The 15,919-nt window shown below is 31.0% G+C and overlaps 1 protein-coding gene across 1 annotated transcript in view; it reads left to right on the forward strand.

Annotated features, from left to right (window-relative positions):
• LOC129225777 (sorting nexin-29-like) overlaps positions 1 to 15,919 on the forward strand; it is a 58,355-nt gene that overhangs the window by 39,088 nt on the left and 3,348 nt on the right. Inside the window, exons 14-21 of the mRNA XM_054860286.1 lie at positions 853 to 981; positions 1,063 to 1,148; positions 2,060 to 2,160; positions 2,491 to 2,607; positions 6,080 to 6,138; positions 7,273 to 7,369; positions 9,671 to 9,811; positions 12,622 to 12,761. Of these exons, the coding sequence (XP_054716261.1) occupies positions 853 to 981; positions 1,063 to 1,148; positions 2,060 to 2,160; positions 2,491 to 2,607; positions 6,080 to 6,138; positions 7,273 to 7,369; positions 9,671 to 9,811; positions 12,622 to 12,761 (870 nt within the window). The remainder of the gene's footprint in view (positions 1 to 852; positions 982 to 1,062; positions 1,149 to 2,059; positions 2,161 to 2,490; positions 2,608 to 6,079; positions 6,139 to 7,272; positions 7,370 to 9,670; positions 9,812 to 12,621; positions 12,762 to 15,919) is intronic.

Here is a 15,919-nt window from a genome sequence, read left to right on the forward strand (position 1 = left end):
TGTAGTAATTTTCCTAATTTCCTGGTTTGCCTGATATTTGAATAGCTTAAAACAATGACCCCTTTTCTTGCTTTCCATGCAAAAATTTAACCCATCAACACATTTCATTTTAGTAAATTCAAACAACTGAATCATGTCCTCTGACTCTCCCTTGCTGCACGCTATACATATTTAGCCTATTAAGTCTGTTATCATAGTCTAAATCTGAAAGTTCCCTTACTAGTTTAGTAACCCTTCTTTGAACCCTTTGAACAGAAATATCTTTCCTGAGATAAGGAGACCAAAACTGAAGCAGCATACTCCAAATGAGGTCCTACCAAATTTCTATCTAAAGGCAGAAGAAACTTCTCAGAATTGTTTGAAATAGATCTATTGATAAACCCCAGCATTCTATTGGGTTTGTTACGTGCAATGCTGCATTGTTGACTAAACTTCATGTCCTAATTTAGTAAGACACCCAGAGCAATAATATTTTCTGCCTGATTAATGACTGAACCCTGTGAATAACAACTTGTACGCTTATTTCCAGGACCCAAACATTTCTCATAATTAACTGCCATATCCCACTTACCTGCCCACTTAGTAATATGATCTAAATACTCTTGCAACAAATTTTTCATGCTCAACATTTTAGTCAAAATGAAATATAAGGTTTTAAAACACCACCAAATGACCACTTTTTTTGAACATTGCTCCAATGTCTGCAGCAACTAAAATAACAAACATGAGAAAAAGGTACCTACGAACTGTAATCATATTAAAATTACTTAGTATTATGAGTCATTGCTATTTTTGTTGTAAAGATTAGTTTCAAAAAGCTTGATGATAATTCAAATGTTAACTTATCCACAGGGCACTGCGGAATTTGCTAGAAAGAGAAATGGAAATGGGTGCTGGCTTGCGAGCTGAGATGGAGGACTTAAAGCGAACGTATGAAGAAAAGATTGAAAGATTAGAAATAAAAGTGCAGACTATCACAAGGCAAATTTATTTTCTGAAAGCTAAATTTATGTAATTTATTCTACACTGTGGTATGTATTAAAATGAAAATTTCTTTTCTAGGGAAAATGAGTTATTGAAGCATCAGTTGAAGAAATACATAACCGCTGTTCAAATGTTAAAACATGATAGCAGTAAAGTTCAAGAATGTAAGTGTGCAAGTGTGTTATTACATGCTTTCGTACATTGTTCTACTGTTCTGATGAATCATTTTATCAATCCTCTTTTTATGTTTCTCAGAATTATTTGTGTAATTTTAAAATTTTAAGTCAGTGAACCTATGATATTTATGTATAGTTGAACCTGGTGTATCCGGATTAACTGGGACCAAAGCCAATCCAGATAAACAAAAATCCGGTTAATCCGGGAAGTGTGGAAAATGAGCTAAACAAATCCTTAAATAAGCAGAAGCGCCTTTTATTACTGCAAAAAACAATGCTTTGTAACTATAAAATATTTAAAAAATGTTAATTCTGCAGCAAGCAAAAAGGTTTATCAATAATTTTCTCAATCATGCATGGTTTGCAATAATAGATATTCTTATTTGTAAAAAACCTAATCAAATATTTAAAAAAAAAATCTCTGAAGCAATTGGCTCCAAATACAAATCAGATGCCTGTTCCCGTATGATCCATCTGTATACCAATTTGTGCTGGAAAATTTGAGATGAAGTAGTAGTAATACATGCTACAAAATTTTTTAGTGCATCTCCTCTCTCTTGAGTGGTTGTTGCCAGAAACTAATTAGTACCATTTTCCATAAAGTTATAAGATTTGTTCAAATCCTTGCATTAGGTTTGGAGCTAAAATCACCATAAAAAAAATGTTCACATGTATTAAGACGGTCAAAAACTTTATAAAATCGGTCAAAGTGAGTTCAGCATTTAAAAAAAAGTATAAATCTATAAAAATTCAAAAAATTTTATGAATTCCATTCTTTCTTCTGTTTTTTTCTGTGTTAATAATTTATTTCTTTTCCCAGTACTTTAAGTATGTATAAATTTGATAAACTTGTTTTTCATTTCCTATTTTAATTATTTATTTTCTTCTTGAAAAATTAGTGACCTCAATTGTGGGCGAAATTCAGCCACCCATTCCTGAACCTAAATTTTTTATTGATCATCAGTTTGAAGCTTCGGAATATGAAAAGAAATTAGTTCAGGTATGTTTCTTTATTTAGTATTAAACTTAATGTTATACTGATTGGTACTTTTAATTTTTAAAATCTTTTACCCAGTCTATTCTGATGATATCAACAGTATATAAATGTGGGAACTTAAATATAAACTTTTTAATAGCATTTATTACAATAATTTGTATAGTTATGACCCTAGCCTTTTTGAAACATTTAATCAAATTTTTTACCCAAAACTTAGTTTTTAAAGAATTTATTGTATGATATGTATGAATAATTACGTATGCTACAGCAAAAATTGAAAGAAAAACAATCCTAACAGTTTTAAGATTATTAACCAAAATCACCTCATTTTAGGTTGCTGAAATGCATGGAGAACTGATGGAATTTAATGATAGGTTACACAGATTACTCTTACAGAGAGAGGCTGTCATACGAAGATTGAAAGAAGAATTAATTGATCTCAGAGGTCCTGTAAGTTAAATAGTTAGTATAAGCAATATTTTTCAAGCATGTTTATGTTGTTTTTAAAGAAAAATGTTAGGTTCTTGGCAACTTAACTACTTTTACTCCCTTGAAGAATCTGGACCACATTGCTGGAATCTTTTCTCAAAATTATCTTTGAAGAGTGGATCTGTTTAAAAGAGTATGAGGAACCCTCTTTATTAATTATTGTCAAGATTACAGTTTATTTTTTATACATTAGTGGGCTCCAACCCCCAACTTGCTGACGCTCACCAACTCCCAAAGATTGTTTCCAAGCTTATTTGATCCGCAAAGATTTGAAATGTCAAATGGAAAGAATCTGATTAAGAACGTGTTACAAGTTCATTCGGTTTGAAACAAAACCCACCTCCTTCACGGGTTTTTAACTAACTTGGGCTAACAAACTTGCAGAGCTGTTGGTTCTAAGAGGCTCCTGAGCATTGCAAAACAGCAGTTATGTACTTTTGAAAAGTCACCGTTGAATTCATGGTCTCTAGTAATATATTTTGCTCTTCAGCTAAGGACTTGAATTGAGTTGAGTCTAGATTTTTCTGTTAAAATAGAAATTGAGAAAGTTAGAACAAGCTTTATATGATGCAGGGAAAAAAAGCTCTTTCAAACCCTATAGAATGTTAACGGGTATGAGAAATCTTTCAACCTTTTAATAGGCAATTTACGTGAAATTTTAGCTTAAAAAACTAATTAGAAAAAAACTAATACGAAATTAAAAATAAAAAACCCCAGGAGTGAACCCAGGGGCTCAAAGTAATTTTGTACCAAAGTTCAAGGATGTAGGTACTATGGGATCTCCTGGATGCAGGCCCGTCACAGACTTTCTTTCACAATTTCTTCGACATTGCTTTTTTAATAAATAAAGAAAATTAACTAAACCCGTTGCTTGCTACAGCTGCCATTGCAGAAACTATTTCTTACTTGCATTTTTTAAAACAAATCATGAGTGATAAATGATATTTTAATTAAAATCTATAAAATTACTAAATAGCAAGTAAAACTAGTTGTGAAATTTACATCTTATTCCCAGCTTTTTGTGATACAACATGGGCAATAAGACTTTTTGCTATTTCAATTTGTTGTTGAATTCCTAAATGTGTGAGCGATTGAGTTTTTGTTGAAGAATGTGAGCTCAATCATACTTTTTATTCCACCAAAGTTACAGAACATATAGTCTCGTGGATTTCTCTAAAAATATGTAAAAATTAGATTATTTAAAATGTCTGGATTGTTTTGGCCATATAGGGTATATCTTCCAGATTTGTTACCTATTTTGATTTATAATTTAAAATTCTAGAAAAAAAGTCATTAAGTATGTGTGAAATGTTTGTTCCTGCTTTATAATGTGGTACGTAAAGGTAACTGGTTGTGTATTTTCACATGCTTTGTAATTGACTTACTTTCACTATTTTTCTGATTGATACCAATACCTAATTTGCTTTGACAATAGACAATGCGTAAATCAAGTTTGTAATATTATTATTATTATTATTTTTTGAATTTATCTGTTTTAAACTAAATGATTGTGTTCGCTTTTTAAGGAGGTTGTACTGTTTACTCAAGTTAATAACTGACTGTAGCTCAGTTATTAAATTGAGTTTAGCCTAGCAAGACTAAATTTTGTACCAAATTTCAAGATTGTAGGTACTATACGAAGAGTAAGGATATAATTCCCTTACTCTATGGTGCTATAGGATCTCCTGACATCACATACAAACAAGGACATCATCTCCTTTGTTTATCAATGAGTGAAAGGGCTGACTTTCTTATTGTCCTTTGGAATCAGGACACATATTTGCTTCAATTCTCGCTTAAGAATAGGTTAAAACAAACATGTCATTTGTCAACCTTAATTGTTTTAATTAACCCTTAAAAAACCCATTGAGTTTTTGGTTAAAGAGTTTATAAAAGCACACTTATGCACATGTCGTGTTAAATTTTCAAGTTGATCCATCGATTACTTTTCGGGTTTTTAAGTTTCAACAGTACAGACCCTGCATTTTTGTACATAAGATGTAAATGCATTTGTTGCAGTCGTTTACATGATTTGTATTATATCATAGTAAGAAAAATTTGTGAGAAAAGTTTTGGAAACAGAAAGCAAAAATGTAAAGTTTGAGCGGAGCTGCTGATTGTGCGTCAGACCACCAACTGTATAAAATGTACTGTTTTTCTAATTGTATGTTTCCTGTTAAAGTCATAAGTATTTGACATATTTTAAAACAAATGGGCTGACGGCTGGAGTTTTTTACTGTCCTTAGGCAAAAGACTTAATATTTATTTCAGTTTTCACTTAACAATAGGCTAAAATATAAAAATTCATTTGCCAAACCTTATTGTTCTTACATAAGTGTCAAAGAAATCAAATCGAAAGCAGCATTTTTAGGTATTAGATGAGTGAAAGGGCTGAATTTCTTTTTGTCCTTTGGCAACAGGTTCTCTGCCAACTCTATTACTTCAGTGCTGGCTTAACAACAGACAATAATACATATAAATCATTAGTCAGACATGAATGTTTTTAATTAGTCCTTGCAAAATGCTTAGAATTTTGAGGATAAAAAAATTTTATCGGCACTCTTCTACACAAAAGATACATTGTATAAAAATTTAAAGTAAACTATCAACTACATTTCGAGTTTTGTGGTGCCAAATGTTAGGACACTGCATTTGTATGTACAATCAATTCTCAATAACTCAGTCCCAAGGGACCGGCTGAAACGTTCGAGTTATTGGTAGTTCGAGCTATGGGAAGTTTCCACAACAGTCTCAAGAGTTTGGGACCCAAAGAAAACTTCGAGATAAAGGAATATTCGAGTTATAAGCTTCGAGTTATCGTGATCCGACTGTATAAGATTAAATGTGGAGATGTTCAAATTAGTTACTGCACTTGGTAAGGCCAAAATGAAATTAATTTTTGTTTAAATACTTGTATGAGACTGCACTTTTGCATTGCTTTCATGTTGTGGAAGTATTAACTTGATAGCTTAGATCAGTTGGTATTGGTATTTAAATCTGAAAACAGCATTCAGTACTATAATGTATGTTTAAAAAATTTAAGTTCTCAATTCTTTATCAAGAAAATTCATATTCACGTTCAGTATTTGCTTTTGTATTATACTTTTTTTAGCTTAGAAATATTAAAGCTTTGGAAAGTTTTTGTAAAATGATTACAATATTATGCAAGCAGAATTTAAATTTGTAATTTTTGTAAATGTATATTTGCAGTACTGCACCTACAGATAGAACAGTTTTTTTTTCTTTTAAATTTTTTAAAAAGAAATTTTATAGAGTGAATGCCTTTTTATTTTTTCAAACGAATAATTATTTAGTATTGTCTTTTGTTATGTATTTAAGTGAACCTATATATAATCTTGTTTTCTCTTTCTTATCCCATTTTAATATTTTTCGCATGTTTGCTTTAGTGTGATGAAGTATTTTTTTCTTTAAGCTGCCTGATGATAACCAAACATCAGATGATGATTTGAGCATCACTTCTGATTATGATGCGTATGTAACATTTATTTTTTGCTATTAGAAAATGATTCATAATTTATGTATGCAGAAACGTCACCATTGAAAGAAATGTTTTTATTTTTATTGCGTTTCCAAAAAAAAAGTGTTAATGGTTTTGTACATTACAAATTAATGTTTATGCTTAATTTTAAACTAATGCCCAAAATTGAACATAGATTCCTGTTTTAATAAATTAGATATTCACAGCTACTTGAAGTTATACCTGTCAATATTTCTCTAGCCGATAGAAATTTTCTCTTTAAAGGAGCTTATCTGACTTGAAATTCATATTAGGATTATTTCATGGTATTTTTGACATTTATGTAAAGTCCGTAACGCTCCCTTTTTTTGCCATAAATTTTTAATTTACTGTTTGATTTGAAAATTATTTTAATTTGAGTTGGTGTGTCTGTAGAAAAAGCTCAAAATAAAATAATGTGCTAATCAAACAGTAAATAAAAAAGTTATGGCAAAAAAAGGTGACGTTACGGATTCTACATAAATGTCTCAATTACCCTGAAGTGACCCATTAGCGTCTTGTATGAAGTTGACCCTGAGGGTAGATTTCCACCCTCTGTTATTGCTGCTTACAGCTACATAACTAAATGCTTACTGTTGTTGTCATATTTAAATAGTTCCATTCTCTGAGAAATTGCAGCTTTGAAATTAAGATAGTTAACGATTTTTACGACATTTCCCCAGTCACATCAGCTATATTTTGTCCCGTACAGTGGAATCCCGTTACAACAAATACCAATGCAACACAATATCCATTTCAATGAAAGAAATCGCAATGTAATTTTCATTGCATTGCTTGAATTACATTATAATGAAATTGCTGTTACAAGGAACAGTTTCGTGAAGTTCATCCCAACTGGATTTTACTGTACATTGAAACATCTATGAACGGCAACCCCTGTTTAGGACCAATTTTCTTAGGCCTTGATTTTCTCCCTATCTACACAATGTTAACATATTACATAACAATTTATAAATGAATACTCAAATGTAAAAATAAATAAAAATAAAACTATAGCTTGAAGATTTCTTTAAATGTCTGACATAGAAAACAAAGTTAATATGATATGCATTAAAAATAAGTTCTATTATTAAATTATTTTTTTACAGTTCTTCTCAAACAGCGACTTTAAGGCCATTGATAAATGTCTGGATTCCATCTGCATTTCTTACTGGAAAACCAGCTGATATTCATCATGTGTATCAGGTTAATATGCATTTTAATATAACTTATTGCACTTTTAAAGAAGCACATCCTTTTCCAAAAATTACATGCAGTGTTTGAGATTCCAATCCTTTTGTATCTTGTAAATACAGAGGAACCACAAATTTATATATTTTGTCAAACTAGGGATAAAAAGTGTGCCAAGTGGGGAAAAATAAAATCAGGGATAGGGGGTAAAAATTGAAGAAAATGGTTTGAAAATTGACGTTACCAAATGAACTAGTGAAAGATATGTGTAATCTCTATTTTTTTTAGATACAATTTCATTTATAGCATGTTCTATACAGTGAAATCTGTGTATAACGATACTGTCTATAATGATAACCTGTCTTTAACTTTTTTTTGGCCCCAGCAAAATGTCAGCATGAATAATCAAACTGTATATTACGATATTTTTTTAGGTCCCAACAGTATTGTTTTGACAGGTTTTACTGCACTAACAATTTTTTTTTCAAATTGGCTTCTTGATTTTGTTGCAAATTTCCTTCTTGTTGGCATTCACAACAACAACTGTTTTTAAGTTTTTATGCTTTGAATTACTTTGTCAGCTATGAATGCATCCTCCATTATTTTTCTTTTGACATCATTTCTGTCATTGGAAGTGGGTATTAAATCCAATATTGAATGAATTTGTGACGTGATAAGAAGATACATGGATCATTGGTTTTCAAGTAGAAGAGCATCAGCAACTGTGGTCCTCTATTATAGTGGAGGAAGATTGTCTGGTAGAGGGGTTTCCACTAAGATAGAACAAAAAATACCAGAGCGGATTTTCAAACAACTATTAAACAAATTTATCGTGAAATAAAAATATCCAGAGAAAGAAAAAAAATTGTGTGGGTGTTGTAGATGAAAAATGTTTTTGGTCTGTAGAAAAACGTTCTGTGCAAATTTTCTGAAAAATTATAATGTAATATCCGGAATATGTTAGCATTATCAATGCAGCAAATTTCATGAACCAGTAGAAAATGATGTTGGAAGTGGGATTACATATGAAACAAAAACCTAATATCAGGGCTCCCGTGTATTTCAATTATTTTGAAAGTTGGAAGTTATTTTAACCTATGCTACTTTATGTCTACTTATTATATATATATATACTATTTTAGTAATTGATTTAATTTTTTTACTTATGATTTTAGTTTTTAGATTCTTGTAGTTTTTTTTTTTTTTTTGGTGGAGAATGTATTAAACTTTAATTGAATGTTTTCTTAATTGAGGCAGTGAGAAGCAAAGGGATGTAAGTGACAAAATTAAAAATTTGGAGATAGTCAGTGAAAGTGATAGGAAAACCTCTTCTTTGGGATGGGGCAAAAGATAGTACTAGTAGCCCTGGTAGTTGCTGCTATACAGTATGATTTAGAAAAGAGTTTCAATGACAGCCTACCTAGGATGTTATCTTTAAACGCGTTTTACTCAAAACTTTAAATCATCCACTTACATCAACAACTATTGCCTCAATTGTTTTTTTTTTCACTATTGTATATTTTTCTATCTGTTGCCAATCAGCTTATGTCTCAGAAAAATCCCGATTGGATCTTAAGTTTCGTATTTACGGTACAGCGATACTATAAAAGCACTTATTTTGGTGGGTCTTAAGATTTGTGAAAATAAAGGTTTAGGTGAATTTGCAAGCTAAAAATTTCACGACTTTGTATGAACAGAACTTAAAATTAAATAATCGATGATGAAAAAATATTTTATAAGGCTTAAGTTCCTCATGAAAATTAAATCCTTGGAAAAGTAAATGCTTTTACAGCACCTCAAAGGTATTCATTGGGTGGGTGAGAGAAAAGGGTGTGTAACTCGGATTGACTTAAGAGACGGACCAATTTTCCATTCAAATGCACATTACCAAATGCAATTTTCACCAGACTCTGCATTTTCCAAAACTTCCAAGCATTTCCTAATTAAGTTCAGTCTTTTGGTTAAGTTATCAATTTTCAAGATTTCCTATGACAAATTTTCTGTTTTTTTTTCCTTTGAAGATTGCCAAATCCAGCTTTACAAATCTTCCATATGACATTTAAAAAAACTAATTACATTACTTTTTAAGGAGAGTAGAGTATTTTCTCTCTATTTACCATTGGTTACAACTATGATGTTAACATTTTTCTATTAAAATTTACAAATAAAGATCCTTTTTTTTGGCACTTTTCTTTAATTTTTTTTCATTTTAAGAATCCACATCTTTTTCTCTGGTGAAAAACTGAAAATGTTGTGAACTCTGATTTATGTATCTATTAATTTTTGTTCAAATAGTTTTTACTCTGTTCTTCTCAGGTTTACATTCGAATAAGGGATGATGAGTGGAACGTCTATCGCAGGTATGCTCAGTTCTATGCTCTACATAAACAGCTGAAGAAAAAAGATCCTATTGTAAATACTTTTGACTTCCCACCTAAAAAAACTATAGGAAAAAAGGTATGCCACATGCTTTCAAAAATTTATTTTCTTTTCTGTTCATTTGAAATTTAGTATTCCTCTTAAACTTTTTAGAAGAAAGGTTATTTGTGCCAAACCAAAACAATTGTTTATATCCTTATTGATTCTTGACTTTTTCTTTAACTAACAAGTTTAAAAATGGTTTATTATGCTTGCTTTTCTATATTTTAAAATTTACTTTAAGTATTATTTTTTAAAAATACTGCATGCTGTTGTGACTATAGCACATTTTATTGAGGATAAGTTGAGAAGCAATCTTACAGTGTGTGTCGAAATGATAGGTCCGCCGGTAAAATCAAAAGTTACATTAGTAAAAGCGGATTTATTGTGTACAAAGTACTGTTTTATAAAGTAAATTGCTTTATTTAGTGTAAAATAATACATGAGGAGTATGCAAATAATAGGAATAATAAGTTAAACAAAATTTACATGAAACAGCTTTTCCAAAAAGATAGGTCCATTGACCCAAACATCAAATTAATGTTGAATTAATAAGAAGTTTTTGTACCTTTTTTCTGAATAAGCTCATAAATCCTGTTCAGCATGGTTTCTACAAGTTTTTGCACACAATTTGTCTCGATTTTTGATCATTCTGTGGAAATAAACTTTTTTCAAGTCTGCAATACTGTTGTACTGCATTCCGCCAGCATACACCGCTCTTGCGAGTATACCCCACATGTTTTCTACTGGAATCCAGTTGGGGTTTCAAGCTGGCCAATCGATAATTTATACACCATTTTCCAGAAACCCTTAGTGAACTTTGCAGTGTGCACAGGAGCATTATCTTGTTGGAACATGAAGAATGAGCCCCCAATGTACTCTGATGGTGGAAAAACATATTGTTCAAGCAACTGTTGATAGCCTGCTGCATTCAAACGACTGTCTACTAATGCTATATCAGTTTTTCCAGCACCTCTGAATCCGGCTCATACCAAAACGGAACCACCACCAGCTTGCCTCTTCGAGAATATCTGTTTATCGTTATGCAGATCGTGCCAGTAATACTGCCAGCCATCTGGACCATCCAGGTTGAATTTCTTTTCATCACTGAATATCACACTATGCCAATCTTGTTCCGGGCCATCACTTCCTTTGCGAAATTCAATCTCTTTTCTTATTAACGAACTTCTTTACTACTCTATGAACTGTAGATTTTGATATTGGAGGGTTTTGTTGTCTGCCTAAAGTGTATAAGCTTCTATTTTCTGATTTTATGTCCTTTTCGATAGTCTTTCTTTGTCGGGGTGTCACTTTTGATGGGCGACCAGATGATTTTTGACTGCCATAAGCATTTCTCAGTCGCAAAAAATTGTTTACAACATTATGCGATCTATTCAAAAGCTTACCTATTTCTCCCTTTGGTTTTCCACACTTTTTAAATTCTTCAATTTGCCCTTGCTCAACCAGAGAAAGACTGCAACATCGACTCATTTGGTTTGCTTACTACGTAATACTTTAATCTGTTTAAATACCTCCACAGCAGCCAGCCTAATCTCGCAGTAAGACTAAGCAACGAGATTTATGCACTTTTTTCGGAAGTAGACGTGGTTAAAGCAAAATTTCTGAAGGTGGACCTACCTTTTCAAGATGTTCCGAAAATGAAAATTTGCATAAAATGAAAAGTAACTATTTAATGTTACGAAATTTCTTCATATATAGTTATAGCAATTACTGATTAATTATCTGTACCAAAAAAGTGATTCTTATTCTCAATTAAGAGTCAAAACTATGAAAAATGCGGGTGGACCTATCATTTTGATATGCACTATACATAACCATTCCATATAGGAACTTTCCTCATGTCCAACACTGTTGTTTACTTTCTGCAAATGATTTATCACTGAATTAAAATAAAAATTGAATCAAGCTTTTACTCATTTTTTTAATGCCATATTTTTTTGAGTAATTAATATTGTTAATATGCATATCAGTAAATATAAAATATGTAGGTATTATTTTGTTTTAGGATGTAAATCATTCTAGTGAGGTTAATTCTGATGATTTACTTTTGAAGAGCTGGCATCTTGATGAAGGGTTTTCTTTTATGCCCAAAACGTATCTGCAATTTATTCTTCATATTGAAATCTTAACATTCTAATACCTGCCACTATGCAAAAGCAACTACTGTGAAGAACACATTAAATTATTGGCACCAAATGATGGTTACAGCTTTGGCAATATTTTCAAGCTTCAACTGAAAGAAAAAGTTCCAATAGCATGGTGCTAATTGCACTCAACACTCATTTTGCTTTATTACTTCATTGTTTCTTGCTTTAAGAAACAAAAACACATTTTAATGTATTAAGAAAACTTACTACTTCGCATTTTGTATTATCCTTAATCTTTGAATATTTATTATAATTCTTATGCTAAAACCTGGAAAAAAAAGAAAAGAAAACCTGAACGCGACTTATACATTTTGTAATTTTTGACTAGGAGAAAAAATATTACAGTAAAATTTAGAAAGTTAAATGTGTCTTAGGACAGCGCCAGCTAACTGTAGCTTTGAGTGTATTGTATGCTAATTAAAAACATGAAATTTTCTTTTGGAAAGTTTCCAAATTTTAGTGGTTCATCAACTGTTTTTCTAATTTTATTTCCTTTAAATAAAACTTGGACAAAATTCAAACATATTTTAACTATACCAAATATTGTAATTGTTTTGATGAGAATGAGTAATAAAGTTCATCTTCTGTGTAAATTTTCTCAGGAGTTTTTGCTGACTATGATTGGAGCATAAACTTTCAAAAAATCAGTAAAATTATATAAATCAAAATCTTATTTTTCAGGATGCCAAAGTCGTAGAACAGCGAAGAAGACGTTTGCAACATTACTTGCGCTGTGTTTTAAACTGGTTACTTCAAACTAGTTCTGATATTTCAAATAGTCCTGATAAAGAAACATTTATTTCTCTTCTTCCATTCTTTGGGTAAATATGTTACTTTTCTTTGAATTAAAATTTCATAAATTTCTTATTTTAAAACATTAAATATGCCAAATAGTTATGTGAAAAATGTAAAAAAATATTTCTAAACCCCAGTGTTTTTTAAGTGGAATAAAATTGTAAAATGTAATACATACCTGATAAGTAACACAGTATTAATAACAGCCAAGTGGACATTTTTGGAGAAAATTGTGGTTCCATTACATTGTAAAAACATTTTTTCAATAGTTTTATTATATTAAGCTTTTTGTACCTAGTCAACAGCTTTGGTGGCCAATTTTATTGCCAAGTCTCAGTTATTTCTGAAGATGATGAATTATTAATGAATGCATTCTGTAAAATTTTTTTTTTTTTGCTACTGTATTCTCAGTGCAAGAAAAATTGATTTTGTTCTTCGCTGCAATTTAATCCATTATTTCAGAAAGGGCATAAGTCAGCATTTTTTCAAAATTGAGTTAGCTGTGGTTTTTTCATATTTGTATGTAGAGACATCCACTAGTGTAACAGGGAAGTCAATTCTTGTACAACAAAGCACTTTATTTAGGCGTCATATTTTTTTTGTTTAGTGCAGAAAGGGCATAAGTCCCGGATTTATGCCCTTTCTACACTAAACGCAAAGGAAGAAATAGTAAAATGCAATGGCAAGATCATAGAAGAACTAGATTTTTTGGCATAATGAAGTAAAAACAAATAACTCCTTTGATCTAGCATTATTTTGATGATGGTAGGTTCATCAGTTTGGGGGGTTAGGGTGGGATTCGAAATCACGGAATCGGAATGAAATTCACGAATTTCTCAGGATTTTTATAACCTTCACTCTAGGAACTGCAAAAAAACTATGCTTTCAGTGAGATATATGCTGGCCAAAATAAGAACAGCGCTGCAGGAGACTTTTTCTAGAAATACACTGAAGAAGTTTAACAAGATTGTGCTGATGACTTTCCTCTGAGAGGACATTTATTTGTCCTTTGCTACTGGGGTTTTAGGACAGTAAAGCAAATGTTAAACAAATGTGACAGATTATTACCATGTGAAATCCAATATCTTATAAGTGAAATTCTAAAATTATATTAAGATTCACCGTCACATCTGTTGAAAAGAATGAAATCTGTAACTGCTAAAACAGGTGCCCTTCATTTTTTAAGAGGACTTATCACCCAGATTGAGATTTTGGAAAAAGATTCTACAGGGCGAAAAAATGTTTTCAATTACATTCATAATGTTTAAATATTCGATAGAATATCAAAGGAGAAATAATAAATATCAAGATTGTTATTCAGTCCAATTTCAAACATAGTCAGTCATACTAATATGTACATTGAAATTGGTACACAAAACATGACAAGAGAAGGATTGAAAAAAAGATTTCCAAGGAGGATGTATTTGATGAATATAGTTTTATACAAATGTAAAACTTTTGCTTTTTATCTCAGTTTGTTAGTTTTTGTATATTTTTGTACCAGACTTTATTATTTCACTAAAACAAGACGAGAGAAAGAGGAAAAAACATGATATATTTTCTTAAGATAATGAATTTATGAATACTGACTTCACTAATTATTTTTGTCACTTTGTTATGTTTCTTTTTATTATCATAAATCAGTTTGAAACAAATCTGTTTCACTTGATTTATATTTTCATCACTCTAAACTAGTCTTTCAGGATATTTGTTGCAGAAACGGCATAAATCCAAATTCAAAATAATAATAATAATAATTAATTTCAGTGATGAAATGAAATGTAATTTAAGGTGAGGTAATGATCCTACTTGTGACTAGATTAGTCAGAAAATTTTTCCTAGAATTTAGTTCATTAATGAAATAATCTCTTTTTATTGATTCCTGAAAAGTTGCATTACTTGGACTTATGCCCTTTCTGAAATAATCGATTCAATTATGTAATTTTTCACTCTGGTCAAGTAGTACTTTACTCGCCCCCCCCCCCCCCCTTTTATTAACCTAAAGTCTTGAGATTGCCATAGCATGGGACAAGTGGCAGACTCTTCTTAGAGCACAGGGCAAAAATCAAGCCTGGCTGCCTGTGAAAGTGCCCTTAACCACTAGGCCCCGTGGGACACAGCAAGGTTGTGCTAAAAGTGTTACTTATATCGAAAACTAAAATGTTTTCCAACATCTTTGTCCATGTTAGCTACAGAATCAACTCCAGAAAATTCACCACAAGTACATTTCCAAGATACATCTTGCTGTTCTTAAAGTGGTGTTTGATTAGATGAAGCTATAAATCCTCCAACTTCTACTTAAGTACTTATTTGTAATGCTCTTTTAAAGCAGTACTATTTACAGAAATGTTTCATAAAAAAGTTTTAATCGTTGAAACGGGTAATAAACTGATGATTTCAAAAAAAAAAAAAAAAAAGACTTGCTTTGGTCATTTTTTTTCTCTTTTTAGCCAAATTTTCTATTATTTCTAAATTTTTCATTATAAATCCTGCTTGCCATAAGCATCACAATGAGGAAGATTTCTAAAGATTCTGCATACTGGTTTACAAGAAATGGGGTTGTTTCCTTCAGTCAAAAGTAGCACTTTTAGTCACTGAAATTGATAGAATAAGCAAAAAAAAAAAAATAATAAAATGGACCTAGAAAATTCTTTCATTTTCCCAACAGTTATTTTTTAATTAATATTTTAAACTGTCCGATTTTTCAAAAAGGCGTGGTCTTGATGACGTTACAAATGATGCTGTTTGGCTATGATAATCAAGAAGAGAATTAAAATTGCGTTCTATGCTTGCTATCAACCGTATCGTTGCCAATACACGCGAGTAAAGATGCGAATTAAATATTTTGCTCTGTGAATGGCAACACAGAATGGTATTTCATCATTTGTGATGTCATCGACAAGAAATGTAAACAATGAAAGCTCACCGATTTAAGTAATTTTTTTAAAATATTAAACTTAAACAAATTATTTAAAAAATGGCTAGATCCTATGTTTTTAAGCATGTTCTTTCAGAAAAAAATACTTTTAAGATTTTGGAAATGACCCCATTCTTGAGATTTTCCATTGACCGGTGATGCTGGCCGGTCTTTTATCAATGTATGTTTTAATTTTGTACTATGTTTTGATCTTGGTTCTGATTTCTAATTTGCCATACATAAACACATTCAAAAAAAAAAAAAAAA

Source organism: Uloborus diversus, chromosome 7, assembly GCF_026930045.1.
Source record: "Uloborus diversus isolate 005 chromosome 7, Udiv.v.3.1, whole genome shotgun sequence".
Taxonomy (NCBI): Eukaryota; Metazoa; Arthropoda; class Arachnida; order Araneae; family Uloboridae; genus Uloborus; species Uloborus diversus.